The 13,588-nt window shown below is 36.7% G+C and overlaps 1 protein-coding gene across 3 annotated transcripts in view; it reads right to left on the reverse strand.

The window, feature by feature from the left end:
- The window catches only part of BPTF (bromodomain PHD finger transcription factor), a gene marked incomplete at its 5' end in the record, with an annotated part of 142,575 nt that overhangs the window by 47,905 nt on the left and 81,082 nt on the right, over nt 1-13,588 (reverse strand). For all 3 annotated transcript variants that reach the window (XM_079725122.1, XM_079725120.1, XM_079725121.1), the window contains 6 exons: nt 913-1,041; nt 1,819-1,943; nt 6,141-8,451; nt 9,534-9,713; nt 11,870-12,008; nt 12,421-12,550. In XM_079725122.1, coding sequence (XP_079581248.1) covers nt 913-1,041; nt 1,819-1,943; nt 6,141-8,451; nt 9,534-9,713; nt 11,870-12,008; nt 12,421-12,550 — 3,014 coding nt within the window. The remainder of the gene's footprint in view (nt 1-912; nt 1,042-1,818; nt 1,944-6,140; nt 8,452-9,533; nt 9,714-11,869; nt 12,009-12,420; nt 12,551-13,588) is intronic.

The raw sequence follows: 13,588 nt of genomic DNA on the forward strand, positions 1-13,588 counted from the left end.
TTTAATTATACTAATATTTCATCATCTATTAGGACAGCTACCCCCTTATTGGTACTCTTTTAAAAAAAAGCCATTCTCATTTATTTTCCAAGATGAGCTTCTGAGTTGATTCAATCAAGATTCAAAAAATTAAATTTATCCATTTGGGGACAATTAACTTCTATAAAATAGTAAGCTTCTATTTATAGACAGCATTTTCTTTTTACACGTTTCTTCATAGTTGTTCCCCTAAGTATTTTTACTACACATGTAAAATAAAATTATTTATTTTTGTCTAATTTTATATCTTGAATCTGGACACCTTACTGGACTCTTTTTAGTGTTAATAGTTTTGATTCTCAAGTATAGAATTATTATACCTTTTCTTTGCTTCCTTTAGAATAGGGGCTGGATCCCATTCTTCTATGTATTTGCCACCTAGGGCCTATCATGTAGGTGTCTATAAATGTTTCCTGAGTAACTCTTTATGCCTCTTAGGTTACTTCTACCCTGACCACTGAAGTATTACACAATAGCTTGAACCCTTGAGTCAACAAATCTTCACTGACCACTTATGTGTCAGATTCTGCAGCAGGTTCCAGGACTACAACCAGACAGACTCAAAGGCTTGAGTCTTGGAGCTGATGGTCTGGTGTCAACCACTGCTCCATATCTTTAATTACTGATAAAAGAGGCATTTGTACCCTTCCTCTGCCTGGTACCATGACTGTAGTCAGCACTGTGTGTCTAGTGGAATTTCGCTATGTTTATTGATTAAATATCATTTTAAAAACAGAATAGTTTGTGATGAAAAAGTATTTTTTTCAAAAGTTGAATAAAGAGTTAAAGAAACAATTATAATCAAACTTCAATTCATAAAAGATATGGCTAACAGGTAAATAATAAAAGAAAAGAATTCTTTCTACTCCTTACCTTTTGGTGCTTCTGGAACTCCAATGGGGCAGATGATTTTCCTGATACAATATTCAGATCGAATGCCATAAGGACCAACATCTCGCCTCTTAATTATTTCTGTTGTTGTGATTTCAGTTTCAGATGTTTCTATGGTGATTTAATTCACATAGTATTAATAACCACCTAAAATATCCAGAGAATAAAAAGGTACAACATCTGGTACTTTAAAAAAGAGACTAGGGACTTCTCTCGTGGCGCAGTGGTTGAGAGTCCGCCTGCCGATGCAGGGGACACGGGTTCGTGCCCGGTCCAGGAGGATCCCACATACTGCAGAGCGGCTGGGCCCGTGAGCCATGGCCGCTGAGCCTGCGCGTCTGGAGCCTGTGCTCCGCAACGGGAGAGGCCACAACAGTGAGAGGCCCGCGTACCACAAAAAAAAAAAAAAAAAAAAAAAAAAAGAGACTAAACCTTTGGAAACATTTGCTTAATGAACAGCTGCAGGACAATCACTAGACTGCAACAATACTGAGTTTCTTCGTCACTGAAAATTTCTAAACTGAGCAAAATGCTGTTTGGGCATAGCTTAGTTCCTGGTGGCAAAATTCGGTCAAAATAATAAAAACCCTAGGAGAGCAGCAGCAAGCACAGGGGTCCAGATGTCCCAATTTAAATGATTTATACTGTGCGGTAAGAAATATCTTTTAAAAATTCACACTGGTTCACACATTAGTGACTCCCCTTATAATGTGAAACCCCCCTGCCCGGCCCCCAGGATTTTATAGCATGTGCTACTAAACTTGACCAAAGCCTTGTTTTTAAAATACTAGCACTATATTTTAATAAATAACAGATATGCTTAAAATGAAGTGAACTGCAAGAGATTTTTCTCTTTTAAACTTAAATTAGAAAATAAAAAACCGCTACCTGTCCGTGTAGTCCCTCCTCCTGGAGGAGCCTTGGCTGCCATGTCATCCCATCTCAGACTTGCCCACAGTAACCGCAACATAAGACTCACTCCAGCTAAGGACTTCACAGTCTGAAGTCTATACCTGAAAGAAAAACCCAAGAAAAACGATGTATGTATACGCACACACACACACACACACACACAAACACACACACACACACACACACACTCTACTAAACTGAAGGATTTTTTGTCCTCATTGTGACTTCAATATTTATCATATGGCTTTATAAGCACTTTGGTTATTATATGTCCCTTAATAAAAGAACTTTTTTGTTCCCAGGCATAACATGCATCTAACAATTCACAAAGGGGCTGTAGTCACCTCAAATGCCATATAAATATGTAAAACAAAGCATGTTTCATTGTAAGACTGATATGGCAACAATTTACAAAGATTTTATAAATTTAGCCTAATTCTAAAATATGTGTTAGAAAAATTATGAATGAGAGCATATATGGAGAAATAAATAATTGTGTGACAATGTGATAAGTGATCTGAAGAAGAATAAAATCTTAACTGATTTTTGCTGATACAAACTGAAAATGTTTCAATTTTCTCAAAAAGCAAAACAAAAAGACCTCACAAATCCAATAAGACCTTTCCAGATGGAAAAAAATTTTGTACTGAAATGGTGGTTCTGCAAAACACGAGGTACTGGATGATGAATGCTGCTAATAGTAACGTTACTTTAACAACATTAGTGTAGTTTTAGAATCCTATGATACAATGAATAATAAAAAAGGACATTACTATGTTAGTTACTAGTCAGGAGACAAAGGAATCTCTGTGTTCAGGTTTTTTCTAAACACTGTATACAAAGTTATTGAATATTTTAGATATTCTTTTAAAAATAATATTAAAAACACATTTCAGAATGAATTTACAACTGCAATGAATATCATACCTTAAAATGGAGTTAACCATAGAACATTTTAAAGCAGCCCTAGGCTGTCAATTCTCTATTAGTGGTTTTGTATAATTAAATATTTTATTGACGTTTCCACATACTTAAATGAATATACTGATTGATTGTACTGTAGGGAAAGCCTATGAAACGAAATAATTTCCTCCTCTAATAGAGGTATACAAGGTAAGTCTTAGACAATTTATATTTGAAAAGCAATGCTTTCTATTCTTAACGTTAAGTTAGAAAAGCAAACAATGTGAGAAAGAGAAAGCTCTAGCCAAAAAGTTGCTGCGACTTCTTAACTTCCCCTCTCCAGCTGTGACACCATTATTTTCTTTGTTGTGCTATCACCCTGTGAATCCTCTGACCTGGACAGACGGTTCTTAAATTAGAGGGCAAATTTAATCAGTGCAAGGATGTCCTGAGAGGAGGAAAGTGTCTGTCACTTTCAGACCACACGCCCTAAAGAAATGCCTAGGGAACTTTGGACTCATGGGAGAAAACAAATGAATATTTATTTGGAAAGAGCGTTGTTTCTCATTCTCTCTCTTCTTCCTCCAATCACTCTCAACAAACAACAACTTGAAAGCATCTCTATTTTACAATGGAAACAACACCAGGTGGGGAACACATCTCATGCATTAGAGCGTGTTCATTCATTTATTCATTCAAAAAACACCTGAGTGTCTTCTATGTGTTAAACTAAGTGAAAGGAGCTGGGGACACAGAAATGAATGATAATGTCTTCCTGCATCCTCAGGAGCTGTAACAGAGGAAAGCACAAGGGAGTGGTACCTGACTGGGCCCAGGGATGGGGATGAGGGCTTTGCTGGAGTCTCAGAGGACAAGGGCGAGGGGGCACACGTGCTGAGGAGGAAGGTGTACAAAAGCACACACTTCTTCCTGAAAACCACATCCGGTGCACTTTGGCTGGAGGGAAGGGGTGTGAAGGTGCAGTGAGAGATGAAGCTGGCTCGAGAGAAGAAGGCAGAAGCCAGAATGTGCTGCACCAAATGGAAGGCTTAAGGAGCATCAGCGGCCATCTATAAGGAGATCTCTGAAATGTACCCAGTTGTGCATGGGTTATAAAGGGGAGCACTTCTCACAGACGTGGTGGACAGGTGACAAACGCTTTCCCCTTCCCAGTCCTGTGGTGGTTAACACGTCCTCTTTAAATGCCTGCTCAGCTCAGTCAGAACATTCACAGGATAGATCTGCATTTTAGGAGGATCCTTCTGACAGCACCATGGAGAAAACTACTGGCTCAAAGTGATCATGAAACACAGAATCAGGGCCTGGGGAAAAGGGAGTAAGGGAATGGACAGTGTGGAGGGAAAAAGAGGCCCTAATGAGTCAATGAGACAAGTTTCACTTTTTCAATACTGCTCAGCCTTAATGTTAAATTTAATAAAGACCAAACATGCGCCTTCGGCATTCTTAGCACCTACTCTAAGCATCAGACATATTTTATTCAAGTGTGAGTAGAAAAATGCATTTCACATGCATGGTTTTTATAGCGATACATTTAAAAAAAATGCATTCTAAAGTCAAGAATAATTTACATTTTTACCCATGCCTCCGTTAGGTAGAAGGGATTATGTTTCTCTCAACCTCAGCAAATTAAGACGTTAGCATATATCTGAAGGCAGTATCTGTTTAAAACATACAGGAAGGTACTTCCTTCCATTAAAAAATGAAAAATTAACTAAACAGATAAAAACTGTGCCCCCAGTGCATATTAAAACATAACAATACAAGGTTTCTGAAACCCAGCCGTGCAGAAAAGGGCCCTGGGCAACACGTGAACAGAATTGGTTCAGAGAAAAGTGCTTCGCAGTCAAGCCTACCTTCCATTTACAGAATAGAAAAGAGCAGAAAGGTCGGCCTCCACAACTGCCAGGTCACTTTAATTAAAGTATTTGTACATAGTAACTTTTCCAGTGGGAAAGAAGTTACCTGCAGGACAGTCAAGGATACATTTTGGGACCGCTCTCAATGAAGAAAGCAGAAAAGTGCAGAGTAATCCTACAAATCCATGAACTGTAATGAAGAGTTCCTTGATTCCCTGCAGGATTCTGCAAATCCTTCATTGCAGGCCCTGCAGAGAAATTGTACTTTTCAGCTGTCTCTATTGAATGTGTAATGGAGTGATGATATTTTAATTCAAATCAAAAGATGAGTTATTAAAAACTTGGTCAAACCAACTACGACTGGTCATATTAATTAATTCCTTTAAGAGAGTACTCATTTACAGTCTTTTTTTTTTAATACTAGCTAATTGTAATATAAAGAAAACAAGAAAAGTATGATTTCAACTTAAAGGAACCATACTAAAGACACACAGAAATGAAGCCTAAAGTGAAATGGAGTCTGCTCAGGAACTTGCTGACATCATGAACTTCAGGATCCTAGCGAAATCTCACTGCAAACAAGACCGTTCCTAGTTTCTGACCGTGTCCCACTGAACTCTTATGTTTTCAATGTTCATGTTCCATCCTTTTCAATTTTAAGGGTGAAAAGATAAAAAGACAAGGACATGGAAAAGCACAAAGCAAGGACAAATACGTGAAATGTGATATAGAAGATAAAGTACTGGACTGGGATTTAGGAAAACCAGGCACTATTCCTAACTCAGTCCCTCTGGGACCAGAGGCAAATTATTATGCATCTAAAAAAGATACGAATTTCTAAGATCTTTTCCCAATTTAAAACTATATGATCTTACAACTGCCAACTCTACGTACTTATAATTTATCCCCAAAGCTTAATGCCCAGAAAATTTTAAATTAAGACTATTTCTGGGTTTAAAGAAACTCTCTAAGGAATCTCAGACTACCTTTTCTCACATAAATAACAGAGAACTCCAAAACAAATGCCTATCATGCAAACAAATTACATTAAGAAGATTTCTACATTATGATGAACCTTGTGTGATTTACAGGCATTTTCCTATGTCTTATGTTTTTATGAATTACCTAATAGAAATAAAATACAAACATTCCAGAAAGTTGGTGATTATCCAATTCTGTGATTATCTCACTCCCAAAGCAAACACATGGCAACAACTTGGAGGTTAGACCACGAAAACTACGTTTGACACATTTCTTTGTCTTGTGAAAAGTGAAGCTGAATTTCATTTTAAAGGATTCCCTTACATTTTCAGTCTTGAAACATTTTTCCCTAAGTAAACTTTAGTACCTACCAGCTGGCCGAGTTAAAAATTCTCTGTATCTTATTTCCGTTACTAACTTTGCCCATTAAATATATATTTCCCTGTCTTATTTCTGTTATCTCATAAATGAGATATTTTTAACAGATAATTCTTTAAAAACTTTCTCCCTCCCCCAAATGCATTTTAAAGTACATACCTCCAAGTGATACCAAAGGTTGGTCTAGGAGAAGGATATGGCCATATATCCAAGGCAGGTTTTGCATTGTAATTAAAATAAGGGACTTCTCGGATTCCTCCTTTTCTGGCCAATTTTTTTAGGTCATCATTGGGCAAAACAAATATGCTCTTCTTGCTGCTCTTGGTGACAAACTTTCTGTACGATGGCAGAGCGGTACCTGAACGAGTCTTCTTGGGTCTTGAAAACTTCATGAGTTTCACTTTGTCTCTTGTGGAGTATTCTTTGCTCACGGTCATAGATGTCACCAGAGTGCCTCCGGCGGTGGTCAGGGAGTCCGTCACTGTCGTGGTGACCACAGTTTTGCTCTGTTCCTTCACAGAGATTATGTCCACACTGCTGCCTGTGGAGGGCGTGGAAAGCTTTGTTACCGTTGTAGTGGTGGTTGTGACAGTGGACTTGGCACAATTTTCTGTGGAAGAGACCACAGTCTGCTTATCAACTTTTGCTACCTTAATTACGGTTTTTGATTCTGTGGCTACTGTGGACATCATGGTGGTGACTTCTGTGATGACTGTTTTTCTTTTAGATTCTCCATTGATATTTTCATCTTTGTTGGTGGGCGGGCCATTTTCATCAATAAAATCATTACTGAAGTTAGAGTCTTCTCCAGAAGTAACAGGAGACGAAGTAACTTTCTTAACTTCGCAGGTTTCAATTTCCATATCTTCTTCCTGATGGGCTGAACTGCTTTCTGGACAAGATGGCAAAGGCGTGGTGGCTTGGGTACCCTCAGACTCTTTGGTTGATGGCAGGGTCTCTAGGCGATCTCGGTAGTCGCCTTCAGTATCCGAAGACCTCAGTAAACATGACTTTGTTTCCGAGTTGTTTTTTTCATTAAAATCTTCCATGATGACATCACCATTCATGAATGGCTTTACAGCAGATTCTTTAACAGTCAAAGACTTAATATCATTTTCAGGAATTATTTTATTTATATTATTAACCTTTGGTTCAACGTCACAACTTCCTACTTTACTCTCAGAAATGTCTTTCAAGCATTCACCTTTCAAATATACTTTAGGTTTATTATCTTTTCCATTTATTTGAAAGGTACTTGCTTTCTGTCCTTTCTTTTCAGACTCTCGGTTTTCATTATTCTTTTTGTCAGTGACACTTTTCAGATTGATTTGATCGATACATTTATTAAGTGGTCTCTCCTCTAATTTCTGATCTTGACTTGTTTTTTTACCATTTGCTTCATTTACCTTAGCCTGCAGCCTGTCGTCACAGTTTCCAGTGGTCTTATCTGAAACAAACTCATGTTTCAATGGTTCTAAGCCTTCACTACCTTGTTCTTGAGTTATTAACTGCTCAGAAATACTTTCATTGCTATTCTGAACAATCATATCTTCTTCACTGCTGTCTTGAATAGACATAGTATCAGAACTATTTTCCAAAGTGCTATTATATTCAGAATCACATCCCAATTTTCCTTCAAAGTCTATTGCTTTCGACAGAGATGGGATATCTCTATCATCAGTACTTTTAGGTACTGATGGAAGTAAAGGGCTCTGGGAAGGAGACACAATGGTGTCATTATCTTCCTGTATGAGTGGTTTTTTGTTCTTATAGATCAAAGTACCAATTTCATCTGCACTGGCTAGTTTAGCGTCATCAATGAGAAAATCACTTCCTTTTGTTTTAATCTTACTGGGTTCCCGGCCTTTACTGGCAGGGTCAGAGAGACTCTCATCTACGTCATTTCGAATAGAATTTTGTTTCTGACAGTTTGTCTCTGCGCTCTGAATGGAGGCATCATCTAGCATTTGATCTTTTGAATAAAGTTTGTTTGTTGTATGATCAGGATCACTGATTCCAAGAACTGAGGAATCATTTTGTGAACATCCCCGAATCAAGTCTTCAGATTTGTCGTTACTTGCATTAGAGCTCTGTTCTTGTGTAAGCAAGTCACTTTGACACCCTTCTTTTACTTTTGTTATTACTGGTGATTCAGACAGACTTTTCGAAGAACTTGTGGAGGTCTTTCCTATACCCTTAATTCCACCCTCCAACTTCATTTTCTCGTGGCGTTGTTTTTCTTCCAGTGTAAACTGTTTAATTCTCCTTTCAAGAAGTCCATCTAGTTTGGATGATTTGATTTTCTTTTTATAACTAGTCCTTAGATGAAAACCCTCACTGACATTGACCACATCTACTTGAGAACTTTCCTGACAGTTTATATGTGACTCTGTTTTCACATCATCATCTATTTCCATCGGTTCTTCCTTAAAGGATTTATCATTGTCAGAGTCTAAAACTTCTTTTACGTCTGTGAAACAAAGACATTTATATAAATGTAATTTTTAGTCTGAAATGTGGAATTCATGATAATATTTTCACTTTAAAAAATACCAGTTTTTCTGATTTTTACTCAAAACCTTAACTATAAATAGCTATATATTTAGAAGTTCCTGATATGATTAAAATAGGTCAATGGACGGGGCTAAACTTTATAAAAGGTTAAAAAACACATACATTCCAAATATTTAAATATTCTGATTCCTAGTATCTAAAAATGATGGAATGCCACAAGGAAAAATAACTTAGTATGTGATAGCTATTACATATACCAGTACCTTCACATAAGATTTTGTACAGAGTATTTTATGGTTATTTTATGGTTATAAAACATATTAAGGCTCATGCATTATCTAACTTATCTAGTTTTTAAAAAAACAACTTTTTACAAAAGTCAATGTAAGTTCCTCAAAAGGTTGAACACAGAGTTATCTCTTGATCCAGCAATTCCACCCCTATGTATTTACCCAAGAGAAATGAAAACATATGTCCACATAAAAACTTGTACATGAATGTTCATATTTCCATTATTCTTAATAGCCAAAAAGAAACAACCCAAATGTCCACCATGAATGGATAAACACAACATGATGTATCCACACAACAGAATATCATTTGTAAATAAAAAGGAATGAAGTATTGATACATGCTACAACATGGATGAACTTTGAAAACATGCTAAGTGAAAGAAGCCAGACACAAAGGACCACATACTACCTGATTCCATTTATATGGAATGTCCAAAACAGGCAAATCCACAGAGACAGAAAGTAGATTGGGATTTAGGGAGGACTGACTGCTAGTGGGTATGAGGTTTCTTTTTGGGGCGATGAAAATGTTCTAAAATTGAGTATGGTGATAGATGAACAACTCTGTGAATACAGTAAAAACCACTGAATTGTACACTGTAAGTGGGTGAGTTATATGGCATATGAATCATGTTTCAATAATGCTATTATCAAAGAGACATTGCAGTACCTTTCCTGCTGTGCGAACTAGATCCAGTGCTTTCTTATCACCCCCAGGCTGCCCTCCACACTTTTCTCTCCTTACCTTGGTCCTTCTTCTCAGTAACCTTTGAAATGTCCATTTCACTTTGGTCTGCTCCTTTTGTAGCATCTGAATCTTTTACCTCGCCTTTCTCAGAATCAGACTCTGTTTTTATTTTTTTTGGACTTCGTGGACTTTTTCTTCTATCTGATTCATCCATATTTTCATCCATATTATTTTTAGCTAAAAAAAACCCCCAAGTATATAGTAATTACAAGTATGTCAAATATTAGTAATTTACTTTAATACACCTAGTTTAGTGGAAATTATCAAGTATATTCCAGCAATTTATACTTTTTTTTAATTCAAAAAACCCCAAATACAAACGTTGAAGCTATTACATTCTTTCTTACATGCTCAGCTGACCTAAAGCATAGAAGTAATGACTACAGTTTAGATGTACTTCAGAAGCCTTCACATGAGACTATTTCAACCTGTTCACTGACTTCAGAAAGTCTGCGTCAGTGGTTTCTAACATACTTTGTATTACAGAACCATATGAGAATTGGATAAATGCTATGATCCCCTACCCAGAAAAAAAGGACACACACAAACTTTTGTAATAAATTTCAATGGATTCTTGAATACAGTTGAAGTTTATCTATAGAATCCAAGTTAAGAATACTTAAGTCTGTATCACAGAAAAGAGAAATAACCAAATGCAATGTGTAGCCTTGTTTGGACCTGATTTACTACTGGTTTCTTCCCTGCTACCAACTGGGAGGAAAAGACTCAAAAGATGCTCCAAGACCAACTTCGTAGTACCTGCTAGATAAAGGCCCAGCATTTGGACAATAGAAAACCCCATGCTAAGGAAAGTGGATACAAAATAAATTTGCAAAAGCCTAAATATTTTGCATATTGATAATCTGGATTTTATTACATAGGTCAAACACAATTAAAGAAAAGCTCTCTATAAGTCCTTTCTAAGTGCTACACAGGTAACTGGAACAATGAAATAGTAATAAAAATTATAACAATCTTTTAGAACTTATTATAATGGACATTTAGCTTGAATATAATCAGATAATGTAAATGAATATTGAATATTTCTATTTAGCAAATAGAAACAGTTATTGAACATCTGCTATATGCAAGACACTCCTAGTCCCTAAAAAATAAATTCCAGTGAGCTCTATAAAATACATGTTTTTTTCTGTTAAAAGGTAATTCAATGACAACTTTCCCACATTAACAGTTTCAAAAATCTACTGGTTCAGGTTTCACGAGAACCATTCACAAGGAAGCCAAATCAGTTAGCTAGGTGTGTACATAGCACTTATTTGGCACTATAGCATGGGCCTCACAGGAAAGACCATATGACACCATAAATTAGCAAATATGCTGCAGAGTGAACAGAACTGCTTTTGAAAATTGCTTAGACAACAAAGGAGAGACAACATGGTAGAGTGCAAAAAGGGCAACAGAAGCACTATCTGTGTGACCTTCAGTATGGCACTTAACATCTTCATGAAATAATTTGTTTATGTAACATGAGTTTCAAAATATTTACCTCCTAAAAGGGCAGTTCACCTCTAGAGTTCTGTGATTCTAAACACTAAAGTTGGGACTTCCCAGGTGGCGCAGTGGTTAAGAATCCGCCTGCCAATGCAGGGGACACAGGTTCGAGCCCTGGTCCGGGAAGATCCCACATGCCGCGGAGCAACTACGCCCATGCACCACAACTACTGAGCTTGTGGTCTAGAGCCCACAAGCCACAGCTACTGAGCCTGCGAGCCGCAACTACTGAAGCCCGCGCGCCTAGAGTCCGTGCTCTGCAACAAGAGAAGCCACCACAATGAGAAGCCCACGCACCGCAACAAAGAGTAGCCCCCACTCGCCACAACTAGAGAAAGCTAAGGCACAGCAACGAAGACCAAATGCAGCCAAAAAAATAAATAAATAAAGCCATTAGCCAGTAGCATAAACTGAGTTACTATCTCCTTTATGTGATAGTGTTATGGAAGCCTCTATCGCTTTCTTTCTGGTTTTGTTAAATGTTACAATGCTGAGGTCACCAGACTGTGTTTCCTCAAGAAGTCAGGCAGTACTGAATTTAAGATTTTAGAAAAACAATTAGGTAACTGAGGCCTTCTTTCTTTTAACAAGTTCTATTCTATCATCTTTTTAAGTTAAAATCCTAGATATCAAAATCCCATGAAAAAAGGTAATTTTAAAAACTTTAGAATTTATAATTATTAAACTGCATTAGTAATTTTGCACATTCTAGTAAGAATTGCAGAAAAACACTTTTATCTAAAATATAGTCAATATAGTACAAATTTATAAGAATACAAATCAGAAACAATTATGCAGGAAAAACAGCTTAAATTACTTACTTTCTTCTAATGACTTTCTGTAATTCACATTAGTATTGCCTGGCAATTTAGGAACAAACCTATAAACATGAGTTTTACTAATCCAGCTCCAACCACCATATCCTGTTACTCTGTATTCCTCTCCTTTTTGTTTCCAAACCTGGTGTAAGTGAAAACATGCTGATTAAACAAGAATGAGAATGTTTTATAAAGCATGTGTGGTTTTACACATTTTTACTAAATAAAATCAATGGTCAGGCAAATTAATCTACCAGTCCATTTTATTTTTTCGAGAATCAAAGATTTATGAAGAAACTTAATATTCCTTTCTAATATGAAAAATGTAAAACAATTTTACATTTATAACAATTTCTACAAATTGGTCTAATGACTCACCTATATTCTACTAACATAAACCTATGCTTATAAAATTGCCAGAAAGAATTACTTCATTCCAACTACGTTAATTAAAAGTGTGTCAAAAGTAAAAAAAAAATTACTAAGTACTCAAAACTGCAGAATCAAAGTCTCAGAAATGGCTAACACAATTTAAAAGATCATACCAAAATTACCTGATGTTTAACTGGAAACGTATATTTTACCCATGTAGCTTGTTGCATTGTTTCTTCCTCTTCTTGTTTTTTCTCTTTTTTTTTGACTTTCTCCTTTTCTTCTCTTTCAATTGATGTCATTCTATGTAACCTAAGAATATATGGATAGAAAGACAGAATTACACTCAACTATAAAAAATAAACAAAAAAGATAAAAATATAGTACTGAAAATTAGGAAGACAAAAACAAAGAATGGTTAGCTATAATCCCACAGCCCAGAAAACCCAGACTCATAAAAATCAGTAGATGTACAATTCTCTAACAGGAAAAAAATCAAATAGTACAAAAAGGAAAAAAACAGAACATGCTATCCTTCTCATATGCCTCTCCATAAGAAATATACTCACTTATGACTTATTTATGCATACTCCAACATTGTAATATAATATCCTTTTTGTGTAATTATAAATACAGTTACACAGTCTTTAATCAATGAAAAACTGCACTAGATCTTTCCATACCAGAAGATACATATCTTCTTTCCTTCCCCCCAAAAGACCAACAAATCCCAAAACTCTTATTTTATCAACCAATATTCCTATTTCTACTAGTACTTGGGATTTTAATGTCTTCAGAGGGTCCACTAACATAGAACTCAGGTTTCCTACAACCACAGAGAAAGGGACCCACAGGGCTCCTGCTTTTGGATGATGGGAAGGATTGGGCAGGAAGAACCACATTGACTGGGCATTAATCATTAGGCATAGGGCACAGACCACACTCTTTTTTCAGGTAAGAAAATAGATATCACTGCACCTACCAGTAAGGAGATGGGCAGGTCTGTGGTGAGGTTCTACTTTAAGGTGATTAGATTAGATTTTCATGAATGAGAATATTTCCCATAAAGAAGAACATTAACCAAAATCTACGAAGAAAGGAGCTCCGGTCTCTAAGAGCCCTAGTGGTAGAAGAATTGCTTTTATCATACCCTACCCAGATGTAGCCAATTTCAAATGCACAGCTATGTGAAAAGAAGACGGTGGCCAGGAATGGGGCACTGTCTAGGGAGAACACCAGTACAGTGACACTCTGGGAACGGGCAGCTAAGCTGGGCACTCAGCTTGTGCTCTTGGTGTTCACATGGGGAACAGGTCCATCTTCATCATCAAAGACAAAGGCTTCACCTTG

The sequence above is a fragment of the Hyperoodon ampullatus genome, assembly GCF_949752795.1.
Source record: "Hyperoodon ampullatus genome assembly, chromosome: 19".
Classification (NCBI taxonomy): domain Eukaryota; kingdom Metazoa; phylum Chordata; class Mammalia; order Artiodactyla; family Ziphiidae; genus Hyperoodon; species Hyperoodon ampullatus.